Source organism: Octopus sinensis, linkage group LG15, assembly GCF_006345805.1.
Source record: "Octopus sinensis linkage group LG15, ASM634580v1, whole genome shotgun sequence".
Classification (NCBI taxonomy): Eukaryota; Metazoa; Mollusca; class Cephalopoda; order Octopoda; family Octopodidae; genus Octopus; species Octopus sinensis.
Window position 1 is genome coordinate 4,134,806 of NC_043011.1, and position 19,293 is coordinate 4,154,098.

The window sequence follows — 19,293 nt, forward strand, 5'->3', positions numbered from 1 at the left end:
ACCAGCACTATTTACCTATATGGCAACAACATATTTAGAGGTTGCAGTGTATGTTTAGTGAGAATTATGATTTTAATTCACAAAAGTTGTTGGCCACAAAGGAGTTAAAGAAATGCTGAATGTTACATATTATGTATTTTGGGGAGCTGACTTCAAAAGTTTATATATATGGTGTGAATGTTGAATAATGTCTGCGGAATGGTAAGTCACCACAAGTTGATTGAGGAATGTATCTAATGTAAAATTAGTTAAATAAAACACAAACGGGCTTATGGAAGATCGGTTGCTTACTTAAAGGCAGAAGATATCTACAGGGAAGAAAGATTCAGGAAAAGTTGGGAAGAAATGAATTGATTTAAATCTAAAGGCATTGGTCTTCATAAATTAATTCATGCAAGGTATAGAATGAAATGCTACACTGCACATTTATTTTGTTCATGCCTACATATAACAATATATATTAAAACTGTTCATGTTAAGTGGTGGTGATGGTGGGGGGGGTGATGGTAGTGTTGTTGATGTTGATGCTTGATGGTAATGATAAATAGAATAATTGATAAAGCAGTTATTCACATTTAAGTTTTACATTTAGTTGTCTTTTAGTTTTTCCTTAAATCATAATTCACCGTTAAGCCATTAAGACCAAGCGATGCTGAATTTGAAATTTTGATCAGACTAAGTTTCATTAAGGAATAATTGTAGCATGTGATAAAGCAATGGAGAAAAAGAAAATAAAGAAATCTAAAGCAAAGAAGAGAAACTTCTTGATATGTGGATTTTTCAGAAATTTGCAATTTTGTCTAATTCATACTTTTTTTTTTTCTGCTTCAAATCCCACATAAACTTTGCTTGAAGGAAACATAATATTAATAAACATGATAATTATGAGGATGATGATGATGATAACAATAATGCGAATAATAATAATAATAATAATAATAATAATAATAATAATAATAATAATGATAATAATAATGATAATAATAGTCATGATGATGATGGTAATGATGATAATAATAATGATAATAATAATGATAATAATAGTCATGATGATGATGGTAATGATGATAATAATAATGATAATAATTATAATAATAATAATAATGATGATAATGATGATGATGGCGATGATGATGATGATGGCGATGATGATGATGATGGCGATGATAATGATGATGATGATGATGATTGTTTCTGGTTGATTGGTCAATTACTCAATCTCTCTAGAATCTTGGTTGTTTTTGCATATTGCTCAATTTGTCATTTGATTTGTGAATGACACTGTTTCCATAGACACGCTTGCAGAATCAAAGAATTTCCAAAATTTCTGTGAAGAAAACAAAACAAGGAGTTAATAATTGCTGCCATTTGAGATTAAAGGCAAATTAAGTTTATTGTTAAAAGCTTTATCATCTTGTTCAGTTGATTCCAAAGCACTGAAGCTTCACAGCCAACACTAATTTCCCACTAAGTCATTTATTTAAGATTTGCTGTCAAGATAATTTCAAATAAAACAGTGAATGAACTTAACGCAGTAAATTACTCTATCTGAATAATTATGTTGGAAATATGGTTTGTGTCTCCTTTGCTTTCTTAACAAAACAAAAAGAAAAAAATTTTGTTTTTCTAATTTCCTACAGTATGCGAACATCTTTAAGGATATAGTTTTGTTTTAACATATGATTTTTCTCTTGCTGTAATTTTTTACATCTAGTTTTGAAGCCTTATAATTTAAGGGGAGTGGGTGAAATTAATAGGAAATGTGACTTTCATTGTTAAATGTCTCAGGCAGTATAGCATAAAAAAAAGTTTGTAGTGGGGATTTGAAACCTAACCACTAGATACTCAGTCAGACAATATGAATGAACCACTACAGTTTTATGTGATTGGTCTATAAATCAACCTATCAGTGTGGGGCTGTTGTGTGATATGGTTTTCTCAAATGTTCTAAAATTCGACTTCTTGTCTCTTAGAAAAAAATTTTTTTAGGTGGTTGATTAATGGCACAGTGGCTGAGTGCCTTATGCACCTCCACTCATGCCAGGCAGATGGTCTGTGGACTGCTAATGACTCAGATTGTCCCAGAGATTTATGGAGATGACTTCATGTATTTTTGGACTGACCACATGTTGTCACACAGATAGCTTTCTACATTCCCAGAGCAGTTTTCCTCTCCTCTCATTCGGCAATTATCAATATTGTTTGTTGTAATTTTCCAACACCAAATATCTTTATGCCTGGCAATAAATATCACAGTTAAATTTTCAGGAATTTGCTTCAGTTATTATTCACACATCCAATGAAATATGTCACCATTGACCAGTTCAGCTCAAGTGGCAGCAAACTCCTTGTAACAAGTATATTGACTTTTGGTGGGAATTGAAACTATTTTGCAGTGTGTGCTTGCTGGAAGCTTACAGCATTTTCATATTTTTTAGAAATATAATTTGATGTTTAATAAGTTGTCATGAGTTCATTTCATACAGCAGATAAGACATTTAATCATACCTTAGTTTGCTTAGTTGTGGGTATAGATATTGGGTTTTTCCCAGAAAATACTGTTTTATAGGCCAGCATTCCGTTGTGAAAGAGATTTATCTCTCACCCTCTTAATGCTTAGTATAACTGAAGATAAAACCTCCAAGTTAACTATGAACCTTTGCAAATCTAAACTATCAACTTAAAAAAAAATTATTTACTTACATGAATGTTGGCATTAGTGACTCTACCATAGTTATGGGTTCAAATCCAGCCTGCAGCTAGGGTTTACTTTGGTTTCCATTCTTATGGTCTCCTCAAAATGAACGTCAGTGATATAGGTTTCAAATTTTGGCACAAGGCCAACAGTTTTGGGGGGAGGGGCTAAATTGGTTACATCATCCTCAGTACTCAACTGGTACTTTATTGACCATGAAATGATGAAAAGCAAAGTCGACCTCAGCAGAATTTGAACTCAGACCATGCAGACAGATGAAATGCCTATTTCTTTACTACCCATAAGGGGCTAAACACAGAGGAGACAAACAAGGACAGACAAATGGATTAAGTCGATTACATCGACCCCAGTGCATAACTGGTTCTTAATTTATCGACCCCGAAAGGATGACAGGCAAAATCGACCTCGGCGGAATTTGAACTCAGAATGTAATGGCAGATGAAATGCCGCTAAGCATTTTACCCAGCACGCTACCTGATTCTGCCTGCTTATCATCTTAATGAGTGCCAATAGTATGCCAAATCAGTTACATTGAGTGTCCCAGCTTCTCAGCAAAGAATTGTATCATACTTACTCAGTATTTCTTAAATACAAGGTGGCGAGCTGGCAGAATCGTTAGCACGCCGGGCGAAATGCTCAGCAGTATTTCGTCTGTTGTTACGTTCTGGGTTCAAACACCGCCGAGGTCGACTTTGCCTTTCATCCTTTCGGGGTCGATAAATAAAGTACCAGTTATGCACTGGGGTCGATGTAGTTGACTTAATCTCTTTGTCTGTCTTTGTTTGTCCCCTCTATGTTTAGCCCCTTGTGGGCAATAAAGAAATATATTTCTTAAATCCAACTCTGTTGGGACATAGTTTGGTCAGATTGTGAAATGTTTCAGTGACATTAATATTGTGTGGTAGTTCAGGGATGGCATCAACAATGAGGCTGTGTCAATAGCATGCTGTTGTATGATAGTGAAAGTAGAGGACTGACAATGTTTGTGTGACAAAGATGCAATGCATTATGGCAGTGAAAGCAAGTAACCAAACAGTGTTATTACGTCAGTTGTGCAATGTTGTGTGACCGTTTCTGCTATGAAGGTGGTAGATGACCAGTTTTAGTGCTTCTGTGATACTGTTTGGCATTGAAGGTGATGTCTCAACACTGTAAATGTGTCCATTGTGTGATGTTGTATGCCAATAAACTTCACTAACTGGGAGGAGATGGCAAAAAACAGACCACTCTGGAAAACCACCATCCATGAGGGAACGGCGACTTTCGAGTCGAAAAGGTCTGCAGAGCTGGAGGAGAAAAGACGACGATGGAAGGAGCGCCAATAACAACAACGTGTGACTCTCCCTTCCGGCACTAGATGTCCGCACTGTGACCGATCTTTTCAAGCAAGAATTGGTCTTATCGGTCACCTATGGACTCACCAGTAAATTTGCGCGAAGACCATCATCCTCGACCTTGAGGGATTGCCATCATCATCATCATGCCAATATAACAATGGGGTTTCTACTGTAAGCTTCCTTCTCAGACTGTGTTTCCTTGCTCGGCAATAATTTCCACTGAACATCAATTATATGTACCTTGCTTAATTATCCCTGTCCCATCATCTCTCTCATTAAGAACCTCCCATGACAAGAAAAAAATCTGCTCAACTGAAGGAAGGTGTAGTAGAGTGGGAAGTGGCTTAATGCCAGATGTTGACGGGGCTGAAGAGTGATAAAGAGATAGGAACATGTACATCTATTACTGTAGATGAGATACGTGGGCCACCCCACATTGTAATGAGAATGGATCGGAGTTGCTGAAAAGAGAGATAAAGATGGCAGTGATCAGGTATGAGAATGTACTCTGAGGTTACAAGAATGTGAGTGCCAAAGATAAAATTGCAGAGTAGAGTGAATGGCTGTTTGCAGGAATGCGAGAGGAGAGTGATAGGGAAAGGAGAACGCAATGAATAGCGATCAAGGTTGGAGGTACGGGTGATAGTAAATGTGAGTTTGGAGTTGCTGAGGATACAGAAATAACTATGGTAGAGTAGCAGTGTAATAAAACTGTAAGCAGATGAGAAATAAAGAAGGAATAATTCCCACTGAACATCAACCATACTTGCTCAATTAGCTTTGCCCCATCATCTCTTTAGCTGAGAATTTAACCCTTTTGTTACCAACCCGGCCGAAACCGCCTCTGGCTCTGTAGTACAAATGTCTTGTTTTCATAAGTTTTGAATTAAAATCTTCCACCAAACCTTACTCACAATTTATGTTCCTAACACTAGCTGAATGATAACTAAGTTATTTTACTAAATTCTTTGTTATATTTAAAGTAATTGAAAGAAACAGAGCATCTCAAAATAAATACAGTAACGAAAGGGTTAAAAACAAAATAACTCTGCTCTGTACTGTAACAAAGTAAAAAATGTACACATACCAACGGTCATAGATATATACTGATTGTAAAAAAAAACAAAAACTAATTACCACCATTAGATGAACTAATTATCAGTGTGCATGATTATTTGCTCTGTTCTTTTCATATAGTTATATACAAATGCTATATATTTGAATCCCTTTTATACACTTCTGCTAGGACTTTTAAGTGCATGTAATTATGTTTGTATTCATTTGCCTGGATACCTGGATGCTTCATATACTTGAATTGACTATACTTAAATCATTAACTCAATTGCTTAATTAGCTCTTGCAGCATCTGACCAGCTAGTCTTTATTTCCCTCTACTGCAATATCCTGGTCCTGCTTCTTACTGCAGTACTTGTAGTATTTGTTGTTGCTTGCATTTAGCATCAGTCTCGCTTGTCTAATACAGCTGTTGAAAAATCTTCCAATAATGACCATCATATCTGTAATTTTTTTTTTTTCAAATGTTGTGTATTGATCAAACCTTTGATCTTCATCTCTGTCTCTGTACTCTCTCTCCCTCTCTCCCCTCAACCCATCCACCCAACACATCATCTGTCTATTTCTCATCTATCTCTCTCTTTTTTTTCTCTCTTTTTACTTGTTTCAGTCATTTGACTGCGGCCATGCTGGAGCACCACCTTTAGTCGAGCAAATCGACCCCGGGACTTATTCTTTGTAAGCCCCAGTACTTATTCTATCGGTCTCTTTTGCCGAACCGCTAAGTGATGGGGACGTAAACACACCAGCATCGGTTGTCAAGTAATGCTAGGGGGACAAACACAGACACGCAAACACACACACACATACATATATATATATATATATACATATATACGACAGGCTTCTTTCAGTTTCCGTCTACCAAATCCACTTACAAGGCTTTGGTCATCCCAGGGCTATAGTAGAAGATGCTTGTCCAAGATGCCACGCAGTGGGACTGAACCCGGAACCATGTGGTTGATTAGCAAGCTACTTACCACACAGCCACTCCTGCGCCTATCTAGTTTTATTTAGAGAACTACGGTTCTCCACATTTTTCTATATCCTGAGCCACCCCTATTTCTTGTGCCTTTCCTACTCCCATCTCACATCTACCATCACTCATTCCTCCAGTCTTGATTACTGCTCACCACATTCTCCTCTATCCCCATCTCTCACTCGCTCTCAATCTCCTCTCACACTCTTACAAATTTAGCTAACCACCCTTCCCTATTCTCTTTTCCTATTTCCCTACCTTCTTGTACCTCAAAGGTATACTCTGATACCTCATTTCTCTTTTTTTTTTTATCTCCCTTAGTCCTTCCTACCCTTACATAATGTGGAGTAGCCATGTATCTCCTCTACAGCAAAACACCTGTTCTCCTGTTCCTGTACCTTTATCATTCTTCAGCCTCTCAACACCTGGCATAAAGCCACTTCCCACTCTACTACACCCTCATTAAGTTGAGGGGGCTTTTTTTTGTCTTGGGACTTACTTGGCGACTGCACTCATGTCATGGCCATGAAAAATGCACCCAGTGCACTCTGTGATGTGATTGGCATTAAATAAGACATCCAGCGGCAGAAATTATGCCAAAATAGACATTGGAGCTTGATGAAATCCTCTGGATCATTGGATCCTGTCAAACCAACCAACCAATGCCATTGTGGAAGATGGACATTAAATGATGATGATGATGATGATGGTGGAGATGGTGGTGATGACGACACATATTGAGCTAATGAAGGGTTTTCTTTGTGGTCATATGACTTGCTAGAAATAGCAGCAGAACTACAACTCACACACAAGTTTTGTGAAAATAAGAACACACACTGAACACATTCTAGTAGATATGCTTTTTATTACAAGTTTTGATCATTCATTTCCAAACTAGGGTTGAACAAGTATCTCAACCACCCTCTATGGGGCTCATCACAAAACCTCTCTTTTTCTCTCCCTCTCTCTCTCTCTCTCTCAATGCTCACATGTACATACACACACCATGCACAGAAACACACACATCTCACACACACACACACACACACACACACATACCACTTTTTCTTCTTCTTCGCCTTGGCTGACTTCCGTGCCGGTGGCACGTTAAAAACTCAAACCGATCGTGGCCAATACCGGACCCCTCTGGCACCTGTGCAGGTGGCACATAAAAATCACCCACTACACTCTCAGAGTGGTTGGCATTAGGAAGGGCATCCAGCTGTAGAAACACTGCCAGATCAGACTGGAGCCTGGTGCAGCCCCTGGCTTCCCAGACTCCGGTCGAACCGTCCAACCTGTGCTAGCGCGGAAAACTGACGATGATGATGATGATGATGATTGTTATGGTTATGCTAGATGGGGGACTTCAGTTTTTTTTCTGCTCCCACCCATGTTCTAATCAGTTCCATAATGCAAGAAGAAGATTTAAAGGAAGCAAGTGTTAACGAATGAATTACACCAACAAGCATATTTCTACCAGAATTCACCCATCACTACACACACTGTTCTCAGCATTTCCATTTGCAACTACAGACAGGTTTTGTTTATAGTTGGGGGTAAATTCCAGAAAATTCTATTTATGGCTGATATCAGTAATTTTTACTGGAATGGTCATCTTGTTATCTGTAAATGCAGATGCTGTGCAATTATACAGATTAATAGAATCTTCCTGATCACTTTTCCTCTGTCTCTTTTTTACGTCTTTTTCTCCTTCTTTATATCCTTTGTCTCTCTATCTTTGTACCTTCTTTTTCTCTATTACTCTCATACCATTTCTAAAGATATACATCTTCTATCTCTTCAGTGACTTCCTTTCTCTCTCTCTCCTCATCTTCTCCACATTTATTACTTTTACTCTTCTTTCCTTTGTCTTCTTCTCTCTGTCACTTACAATTCATTTTTATTTCTTTACCCATGTCTCTCTCTTTCTCACTCTCTTATTTTGCTTTACAATTTGTGTGTATATACAGGAATCTCTCTCTCTCAGTCCTTCTTCTCTCTCTCTCTCTTTCTCTCTCTATTTCTGTCTCTCTCTCTCTCTCTTTCTCTCTCTCTCTCTCTCTCTCTCTCTCTCTTACACACACACACACACCACACACACACACACACACATACCACTTTTTCTTCTTCTTCGCCTTGGCTGACTTCCGTGCCGGTGGCACGTTAAAAACTCAAACCGATCGTGGCCAATACCGGACCCCTCTGGCACCTGTGCAGGTGGCACATAAAAATCACCCACTACACTCTCAGAGTGGTTGGCATTAGGAAGGGCATCCAGCTGTAGAAACACTGCCAGATCAGACTGGAGCCTGGTGCAGCCCCTGGCTTCCCAGACTCCGGTCGAACCGTCCAACCTGTGCTAGCGCGGAAAACTGACGATGATGATGATGATGATGATTGTTATGGTTATGCTAGATGGGGGACTTCAGTTTTTTTTCTGCTCCCACCCATGTTCTAATCAGTTCCATAATGCAAGAAGAAGATTTAAAGGAAGCAAGTGTTAACGAATGAATTACACCAACAAGCATATTTCTACCAGAATTCACCCATCACTACACACACTGTTCTCAGCATTTCCATTTGCAACTACAGACAGGTTTTGTTTATAGTTGGGGGTAAATTCCAGAAAATTCTATTTATGGCTGATATCAGTAATTTTTACTGGAATGGTCATCTTGTTATCTGTAAATGCAGATGCTGTGCAATTATACAGATTAATAGAATCTTCCTGATCACTTTTCCTCTGTCTCTTTTTTTACGTCTTTTTCTCCTTCTTTATATCCTTTGTCTCTCTATCTTTGTACCTTTCTTTTTCTCTATTACTCTCATACCATTTCTAAAGATATACATCTTCTATCTCTTCAGTGACTTCCTTTCTCTCTCTCTCCTCATCTTCTCCACATTTATTACTTTTACTCTTCTTTCCTTTGTCTTCTTCTCTCTGTCACTTACAATTCATTTTTATTTCTTTACCCATGTCTCTCTCTTTCTCACTCTCTTATTTTGCTTTACAATTTGTGTGTATATACAGGAATCTCTCTCTCTCAGTCCTTCTTCTCTCTCTCTCTCTTTCTCTCTCTATTTCTGTCTCTCTCTCTCTCTCTTTCTCTCTCTCTCTCTTCTCTCTCTCTCTCTCTCTCTTACACACACACACACACACACACACACTTCATGCTGATTTGTAATTGGTCAGACTATGCCAGAAGCTATAAATTTTGTCTAATTTTTTTAAGTATTTGTATTTTCCTGATATCAGTTTTTTCTAAACGTGTTCATGTTTCTGTTTATTTGTTTGAATTGTCTGTCAAGCTTGTGTTTAAAGATCATTCTTTCTTTCATTTCATATATGTATATATATATATATGTATGTATATATATATATATATATATATATATATATATATATATATATATATATATAGGGAGATTTTATGAAAAAAACAAAAGACGAAGACAGGTAGTGTACAAAACAAACAGATGTATTAGTATAATGCTCTGTGTGTGTGTGTATATATATATATGCACACACACATATATATATATAAGCACATATATGTGAAAGAAGGTGGAAAAAATAGTACTCAAATACCAAAGGTAGAGTAATATGCTTAATTAGAAAAGCAGCAAAAATATCACAAAAACAGTTTTTGTGATATTTTGGCTGCTTTTTTTAATAAAGTATATATATATATCAAAACAGGAGATTTGGAGATTTTTTTATTATTGTTAATTCACCATTACACATGTTTCATTTGCTAATAGGAGTTACAAAATTGTACATGTAACAAAAACATGTAAGATATCATCTATTAGAATTCTTCAGACAGAGAAGCAAATAATACCAGGACACAACTTGGATTATAATCACATCTGCACACTATGTGTGTGTGTATGTGTGTGTGTGTATGTGTGTGTGTGTGATAATCATCATCATTTTACATCTACCATCCATGCTGGCATAGACTGGATGACAGGTCATTTCTACTCTCTTAGATGAGTCAGGCAATCACATCTAACTCCTAATTTTTATTTTTGGCCTGGTTTCTATAGTTGGATGCCCTTCCTAACCCCGGTCACATCACAGAGTGTACTGAATGCACATTTTCCTGGCACCATCAAGAGAGAAGCTGTTATGTCTTAGACAAAATTAAACAGTTCTCACAATCCTACTACATTTAACATGGTGTACTCAAGGTACTTTATCATTACACCAGTACTGCCCATTACTCTCTCAGGAGTGAGAGAGTTATAGACAGCAAAAAGTGGATAAATGGTGAGAGCGAGTGATGGCTGTGAACTCACATCTCAAAATGGGGAAAGTGCTGGTGAGACAGGGCTAAGAGAAGGAGGAGTAGAATGTTGGTGAGAGAGTCTGAGAGAATTCATGGTGAATTCACTTAGGAAGCAATGCACATTAAGCCAGAATGATCGTGATGTGGGAAGAGGAAACAGTGATTGGGAGTTGATCTATAGTGGCTTGAGTAAAGACACACACACACACATACACAGATATACATAAACATATATATACATATACATACACACACTCTCACTCTCTCTCTCTCTCTCTCTCTCTCTCTCTCTTTCTCTCTCACGCACACACACACATATCTATATACCAGGTTATTAGTATTGCAAAAGGACTCTCTTTCAGAGTGAAAGGTAGATTGTATGATGCTTGCGTGAGAACAGCTTTGTTACATGGTAGTGAGACATGGGCTCTGATTGTGGAGAACATGTGTAGGAGTTACAGAATAAGTAGGAATATTATGGGTTAAGGTAATCAGTGATAGTTGGTGGTTCAAATGCAAGCAAGACAGAATCATATCTGTTGGGTCATCCCATAAATTATGCGTTTTTTTTTTATACTTCTTTTATTTTTCAAAATTAAGATAAACTAAGTTCTTTTTTAGTCTAAAATATACTCTCCTTCATTTTCTACAATGCTCTTCCATCTATCTGATGGACTTGCAAAGTCCCTCTTCCAAAATTCACTTATCTGTGATGAAAAATACTTCTCCAATACTTTTCTGACCTTGTCTACAGAATTCATATTTCTTCTGTCCAAAGGATTTTGAAGACTGGAATAAATGATAATCAGATTCGGTAATATTCAGTGAATATAGTGGGTGGGGCATCGTTTCCCATTCAAACTGCTCCTACCTTTGGAATATCATCCTCACTGTATGTGGCTGAGCATTATTCTGATGGAAGAACACCTTTTGTTTTGAAACCAAAGATGGTCGTTTTTCTTCTAGCACTGACTGAAGCCGCTCAAGCTGCTTGCAGTAGATCTCCCTTGTTATCATCTGGATTGAGTTTAAAAGTTCAAAGTGGACTAAACCTTTCATATCCCATCATACAGATAACAACACCTTGAGCGGGTGAAGATTTCCTCTAGCCTGGGGTGCCGTTGTTTCTCCGGTCCATACCCACTGTCCTCGGTGCTTGACATTTTTATAGAGAGCCCATTTTTTATCACCAGTCACTATTCGATCCAAAAAATATTCATTCATGAGATGTGACAGCAAAGGAGAGCTCACATTCACACTTTGCATGCGATTAGACTTGGAAAGTTGGTGAGGAACCCACTGACCCAATTTGCTGATTTTTCCCATGGCACAGGTGTCAATAAATGGTTGAATGACCAAATCCAAGCCTCTCTACTAGTTCCTCAACAGTTACGATGAGATTTTGTTCCACCAGGGTTTGCAGGACATCCTCATCAAGCTCTACAGATTTCCCAGATTGAGGCTCAACTTCTCGGCTGTAGTTTCTGGCTCAGAGTTTCTGGAACCACCATTGACATAGGCTTACATTTATTATCCAATCCCCATATTCTGCATTAATATTCCTTGCAACATAAACCAATATCCCTTTATTGAACTCATAAAGCAAAATATGCCAAATATTCTCCTTTGCCACTTCCATTATATCTTTGAAAAAACAACTTTTAAAATCAAACAGCACTCTTCAAAACTTGCACTAAGAATAAGTACAAGGTAAAATTACTACCTGCTTTTATAGCAAGTTGATGCAGGTAGTTTATCCTGTCCCCTCTGACTTTTAGTTCATGCTGTTGCAAAAAACCACACTATTTATGGGATGACCCAATATGTATGTGCGTGTGTGTATATATATGTGTGTGTGTATGTGTGTTGTGTATGGGTATGTGAATACCTTTGTGTGTCTGTCTCTGCATGTCTTTCCATTGACAGCACTTGGAAAGCAGGGATATTGGTTTATGTTGCAAAACTTGGTCGTTCAACATGCAAAAGTGAAAGGAGTAGAGTGGTTTACATGAAAGCACGTCAGGATTAGTGCAAGGAAGGGCCTCCATCTGCAATGAGAAATCTCATCTGACCATGCTAGCACGCATAAAATGGATGTAAAAATGATGGCAATGATGACAGTAATGATAGAGGTAGTGATGGAGGTAGCTATAGTAGCTGTGATTTCATCTGTGTGTGTATCTGTATGTATATATATATGCAGGGTACAGTGAATATATTGTTGTCTAAATTATGTGGAAATGAAATAACTCTGACATCTCATTTTAACAGATATATTTACCAAAATTACATAAAAAAGTCTTGAAATACTGAAGAGTAAATTTATTCTATAAAATTGTCATTGGCTTCAACCACGGCCTCCAAATGACTTCAGATTCTTCTGCAACACTTCTGGATGGTCTCCTTGTTTAAGTTGGTGAATGCTGCCATAATCCTTGTCTTCAGTTCATCTTTGGTGTTACAAAGATTTTTGTTGATCTCTCGCTCAACTGTGCATCACACATAATAATCAAGGGGGTTGCAGTCTGGGAAGTTAGGTGACCAGATGTTAGGGGTGATGTGGTTGCAGAAATTGTCTGACATCTCCTGCTTGTGTGGCATGGTGCAGATTCCAGCAGCCACCCTTTTGACCCAGAGCAGCACTAACACCTCCAGGCACTTGATGTAGGCCTCCGTCTTGAGTATGAGGTTGTGTGGGAAGACAAATGGTGGCATAACATCACTTTCACTTGTTATCACTCCAAACACCATGATGTTGACTGGCTGTTTGAATTTGATTACTCCTGCTACATGTTTTGGGAACACAACAAGTCAACGGTTGTTCTGTGTGTTCACCATCTGTCTATATTGCAGCTTCCAGTGTGAATGTCAAGCAGTACAGTATGTTGTTTTCAAATTTCTGGTAGAGTGAATTGTGCCATGGTGCTGTTTTTCTCACAGATGGTGCCCATCTGATCCTACTATACTGTGTATTTAATAAAATCAAAAACAATGTGCATGTGTGAAATGAAAAATATAAAATGGCAACAATCTATCCACTGCACCCTCTCCATTACAAAAGACCATAATCATCAGATGAGAAGTAATTTTACAAACAGGGATGTGCCTGGAGTCTGTTGAGGCCAACTATGTAATGGAAGAATGACCAACTATGTTGTCCGTTGAGGTTAACATATATATATATATATATATATATATATATATATATGTATATATATATATATATATATATACAATGGGCTTCTTTCAGTTTTTGTCTATCATATCCGCTCACAAGGCTTTGGTTGGCCCGAGGCTATAGAAGACACTTGCCCAAAGTCCCACACTGGGACTGAACCCAGAACCATGTGATTGAGAAGCAAGCTTTTTGCAACACATGCATCATCATCATCCTCATCATCTAATGTCCATTTTCCATGCTAGCATGGGTTAGATGGTTTAACAGGAGCTGGCAAACTGGAGGGATGCACCAGGCTCAAGTCATCTGTTTTGGAATGGTTTCTATGGCTAGAAACCCTTTCAAATGCCAAACAGTTTAAAGAGTCTACTGGGGAACTTTGATGTGGCACCAACACAGGTGCTGTTTATGTGGTCCTAGCATGAATGTTTTGTTATGTGAGGCCAGCACAGGTACTTTTTTACGTGATACTGGCTTGGGTGCTTTTATATGTGACACTAGTACAGGTGCTTTTATACGTGGGGCTGGTATGGATGCGTTGTTACTTGGCACTGACTTGGATGCCTTTTACATGGTGCAGGCATAGGTGTTCCCTAAATGGTGCTGCCACGAGTACTTTGTGATACCTATTTCTTTATTACCCACAAGGAGCTAAACACAGAGGGGACAAACAAGGACAGACATAGGTATTAAGTCGATTACATCGACACCAGTGCGTAACTGGTACTTAATTTATCAACCCCGAAAGGTTGAAAGGCAAAGTCGACCTCGGCAGAATTTGAACTCACAACGTAACGGCAGACAAAATACCGCTAAGCATTTCGCCCGGCGTGCTAACATTTCTGCCAGCTTGCCGTGCTTTTATATGTGATACCAGCATGAGTGCTTTGTACACAACACCTGTATGGGTGCCTCATACATAAAATCAACACAGATGTTTTTTACATGATGCTAGCACATGTTTTTTCTTTGCGACACCAGTTTGGGTGCCTTTTACATGGTACCAGTGCCCGTGGGATCACTAAGTTGCTTGCAAGACAAGTATGTGTTAGCTGAGAGAGGGAGAGAAATTGAGAGAAGTTACTGTGTGTCAGGCAAAAGGTTGGAGTATGATAGAGGGACATAGATAGTTGTCTTATTAAGAGAAGGTACTATGCTACACCATTTGGATAAGGAAGGAGAGGATGGGATAGAGTGGGGAGTAAGATAGAGAAAGTTAGAGAGAGATTGAGAGGGCCTACTCACCGGGTACAGTGTGTAAGGAGTATGAGTAGCACAAAGGGTATAGAGAGGAAGTATCATAAGTGTGTAAGGGGAGGTATTTAGTGTATATATATATATGTGTGTGTGTGTGTGTGTATATGTATGTATGTATCATCATCATCATCATCATCGTTTAATGTCCGTTTTCCATGCTATCATGGGTTGGACGGTTCGACCAGGGTCTGGGAAGCCAGGAGGCTGCCCCAGGCTCCTGTCTGATCTGGCAGTGTTTCTACAGCTGGATGCCCTTCCTAACACTAACCACTCTGTGAGTGTAGTGGGTGCTTTTTACGTTCCACCAGCACAGGAGTCAGAGGAGGCTATATATACCTACATACATACATACATACATACACACATACATGTATGTATGTATGTGTGTGTGTGTGTGTGTGTGTGTGTGTATGTATATTTGTGTACATATATGTATAAGAAAATGTTAAACTACATCTAAGATAAGACCACTGCAGTGTACTGAAGATTGAACCATAACTGTAAATCTTAAAACCTATTTGTAGAGGAAACATTAAACATGATATTTTCTATGCAGATATTCAAAATAGGATAGACTTAGGTTATGTAAGGAAACCAAGAAATGGTTCTAACATATATTACATAATTCTGTAGATAGCATATGGCCTTTATACTGTAACATGTTCTAGCATAGAACTGTTCGGAAACTAATTTTGATATTAAAGTCATGGATGATGAATAATGTTACAACAGGTAGATCCATCAAATGCTTCATCATTTTCACAGAAATAAATGTAGGATGGTTTTAAAGATATCTGTATTAATCCAAATATTAGCTGCAAAAGAAAAACATATATTATCTAAGACATCAACATGGATCTTACCTATTTTATTGAATCTTATGTAATAGAAACATTTCAGATTATATATGAAAGGTGCAAACCTTTCACCTTTGCTTCAAGTTGATGTAGGATTCGGATTCTGGATGATTTGAGTACTGTAGGCAATATGCATGCTGAAATTAAATATTTTCTACATATTGGCTTACATCATGACAGCAGCAACAAAAATGATGGACAGCTATTAAAAATAGATAAAATAAATATAAATAGATATTTTTATCCACCCATCCATCCCTCTATCCATCCACCCATCTGTCTGTCAGTCTCTCTATTTCTCCATTCATTTGTTCCATCATAAGACTTGAATGATTCATCACTATATATATATATATATATATATATATATACACACACATACATATATGTGTGTGTGTAAATATATATATGTATGTACATTATATACGTATATATGTATGTAAGTATGTATGTATGTATGTATGTATATGTACATATCAGTCTGTCTTTTGGTATTTATATATATGTGTGTGTGTCTGTGCTTGCATGTGTATAAAATATTATTAAGCAAGAAAATGGAGATACTTAATGGATATATATATATATGTATGTATATATATATATATATATATATATGAATCATTCAAGTCTTATGATGGAACAGATGAATGGAGGGACTGATGGATGGACGGATGGATAAAAATATTTGATATTTATAATATATTTATTGAAGAGATATCTCTTCACAGTATAATATATTAAACCAGTATAACTTTGATGGAACCATCCCTATAAGAGGTTTCTATATTCTCACATTGACTACATATATATATATATATATATATATATAAATAATAGTAATAATAATAATAATAATAATAAAAAGTGACAAGAAAAGAATGAGATCTTGATATTAAATAAATGGTTCTAGGTAAATTCCACTGTGGAAAATTCCACTACGAAAAATTCCACCAGGTAAATTTCACCATTTTATATTCCACCATTGTAAATTCCACCCATGGAATGATTTCCAATATAAGCTGCTCCCGCTAGTAATCACCATGGTCAGTTTCTCTAGACCATGAGTCAATACCTGTTTTATTTAATCTGTGTCTCACAATTCTTAAAAAGTGAGAGAGAGAGAGAGAGAGAGAAAGAGAGAGAGAGAGAGAGTTTGAAGGTGAGATAGAAAATAATCTTAATAATCTAATTGAACTGAGATGGGATCACTTTACGGTATTCCCATCAAGCAAGAATCTATGGAAAACACCCATCACAATATTTCAAAAATAATATAATTTGGGATAAAGAAAGAAAAGATTAAATTTTAGCTCACATTTTATTATAAAAATAGGATAAAAAAATAACAGTGAAGCATTGCAATACTTCTTAAAAATTGCAGAGGTTTTTCATTTTGATATTCCTGAACTAGCTTCTTCAGCCATGCATCAATAATTTCATAGGTCTTTCTTTGTTGTTGTTGTTGTGTTGAGTCTCCACATCGAATGTGTGCAATTTTTGTCTGGCTTAATCCTTTCTCAGCTTTGAGGGCAGTGCATAGTTTCCACAAATTTGGATGTGTGGATGTTAGTGATGAGCGCAAAGCATTGTGGAACCCTTCTAAAGAATTATCTGATCCTGGCAAGTCCTTTAAGACACGTTCACGTACATTCCAGAGATCTATAGGAAAATGTGGAGTTTCTCTTCGCCGAGGAGGACTGCACCCCCCGTACAATCCCAATGTATGTAATTTCAAAATAGGGGATAAACTCAGAAGGGATGTCTTCATCATCAGACATGTCTTCAAATACATTGACAATGTCTTCAATATATTTTTTGTATTCATTATTTTTTATGTGTTCTTTTTTTATTTCCATAATATCGTAACCCATATGATGATGGTGGTGGTGGTGGTGGTGGTGGCTGTTGTTGTTGTTGTTGTTGTTTCACCTATGGTGGAATATACAGCAGGGGAATTTTCCATGTTGGAATTTACCACAGTAGAATTTACTTGTCACCAGATAAATAAAATATTATTTATAAATGTTCTAAACTATAACACACACACACACACACACACACACACACACACACACACACAAATATATATATTTCCTTTTTACTTATTTCATTTATTAGACTATGATATGCTGAGGCACTGCATATATATATATATATATATATATACATACATTATATATATATATATATATATATATATATATATATATGTGGTAAGTAGCTGTTTACCAACCACATGGTTCCGGGTTCAGTCCTACTGCGTGGCACCTTGGGCAAGTGTCTTCTACTATAGCCTCGGGCCGACCAAAGCCTTGTGAGTGGATTTGGTAGACGGAAACTGAAAAGAAGCCCGTCGTATATATTTGTATATATATGCGTGTGTGTTTGTGTGTCTGTGTTTGTCCCCCTAGCATTGCTTGACAACCGATGCTGGTGTGTTTATGTCCCCGTTACTTAACGGTTCGGCAAAAGAGACTGATAGAATAAGTACTGTCTTACAAAAAGAATAAGTCCCGGGGTTGAGTTGCTCGATTGAAGGCGGTGCTCCAGCATGGCCGTAGTCAAATGACTGAAACAAGTAAAAGAGTAAAGAGATATATATATATATATATATATAATATATATATATATATAATATATATATATATATATATATACATATATATATATATATATATATATATATATATATGTGGTAAGTAGCTTGTTTACCAACCACATGGTTCCGGGTTCAGTCCTACTGCGTGGCACCTTGGGCAAGTGTCTTCTACTATAGCCTCGGGCCGACCAAAGCCTTGTGAGTGGATTTGGTAGACGGAAACTGAAAAGAAGCCCGTCGTATATATTTGTATATATATGCGTGTGTGTGTTTGTGTGTCTGTGTTTGTCCCCCTAGCATTGCTTGACAACCGATGCTGGTGTGTTTATGTCCCCGTTACTTAACGGTTCGGCAAAAGAGACTGATAGAATAAGTACTGGTCTTACAAAAAGAATAAGTCCCGGGGTTGAGTTGCTCGATTGAAGGCGGTGCTCCAGCATGGCCGTAGTCAAATGACTGAAACAAGTAAAAGAGTAAAGAGATATATATATATATATATATATACATATATATATATATATATATATATATATATATTATATTATATATATATATATTATGTAAATCTAATGAACAGCTACAGAATACTTTAGCTTAGATTCAAAACTGTATCTGCATTTTCCCACATTGTCAAACGTCCAACCCATGCTAGCATGGAAAGCGGATGTTAAACGACGACGATGATGATGATGATGTTCACAGCCTATTTTCTTAGCCTTTCTTCACTGAAAGATTAATGAGAACGAACTGACCTCTCAGGACTTTTTCCAAGGCATTCAAGGGCCATAAATGATATAGTGAAGAATGCCATTGTTCTCATTTGACCTAATTAAATTAGAGAAGTTATAAATATACAAGCAAATATCGGTTGGCCTCTCTCAGTGATCTGGCATCGGGCTGAGGAGTGAGCGTTTTCTTTTGCTTTGGATCGACCAGTCTCATGGTCAAAGAGCAACTGTTCTCTGCATGTTGATCAGTGTGTGAAGGTAGACTCTATCTGC

At 37.3% G+C, this 19,293-nt stretch overlaps 1 protein-coding gene across 10 annotated transcripts in view; it reads left to right on the forward strand.

Moving 5' to 3' along the window:
• The window catches only part of LOC115219722 (N-acetylated-alpha-linked acidic dipeptidase 2), a 785,126-nt gene that overhangs the window by 393,015 nt on the left and 372,818 nt on the right, over positions 1 to 19,293 (forward strand). For 5 of the 10 annotated variants that reach the window (XM_036509422.1, XM_036509419.1, XM_036509418.1 and 2 more), the window contains exon 3: positions 5,300 to 5,314. The exons of the other annotated variants lie outside the window; for them this stretch is intronic. In XM_036509422.1, the coding sequence (XP_036365315.1) occupies positions 5,300 to 5,314 (15 nt within the window). The remainder of the gene's footprint in view (positions 1 to 5,299; positions 5,315 to 19,293) is intronic. 10 annotated transcript variants of the gene reach the window in all.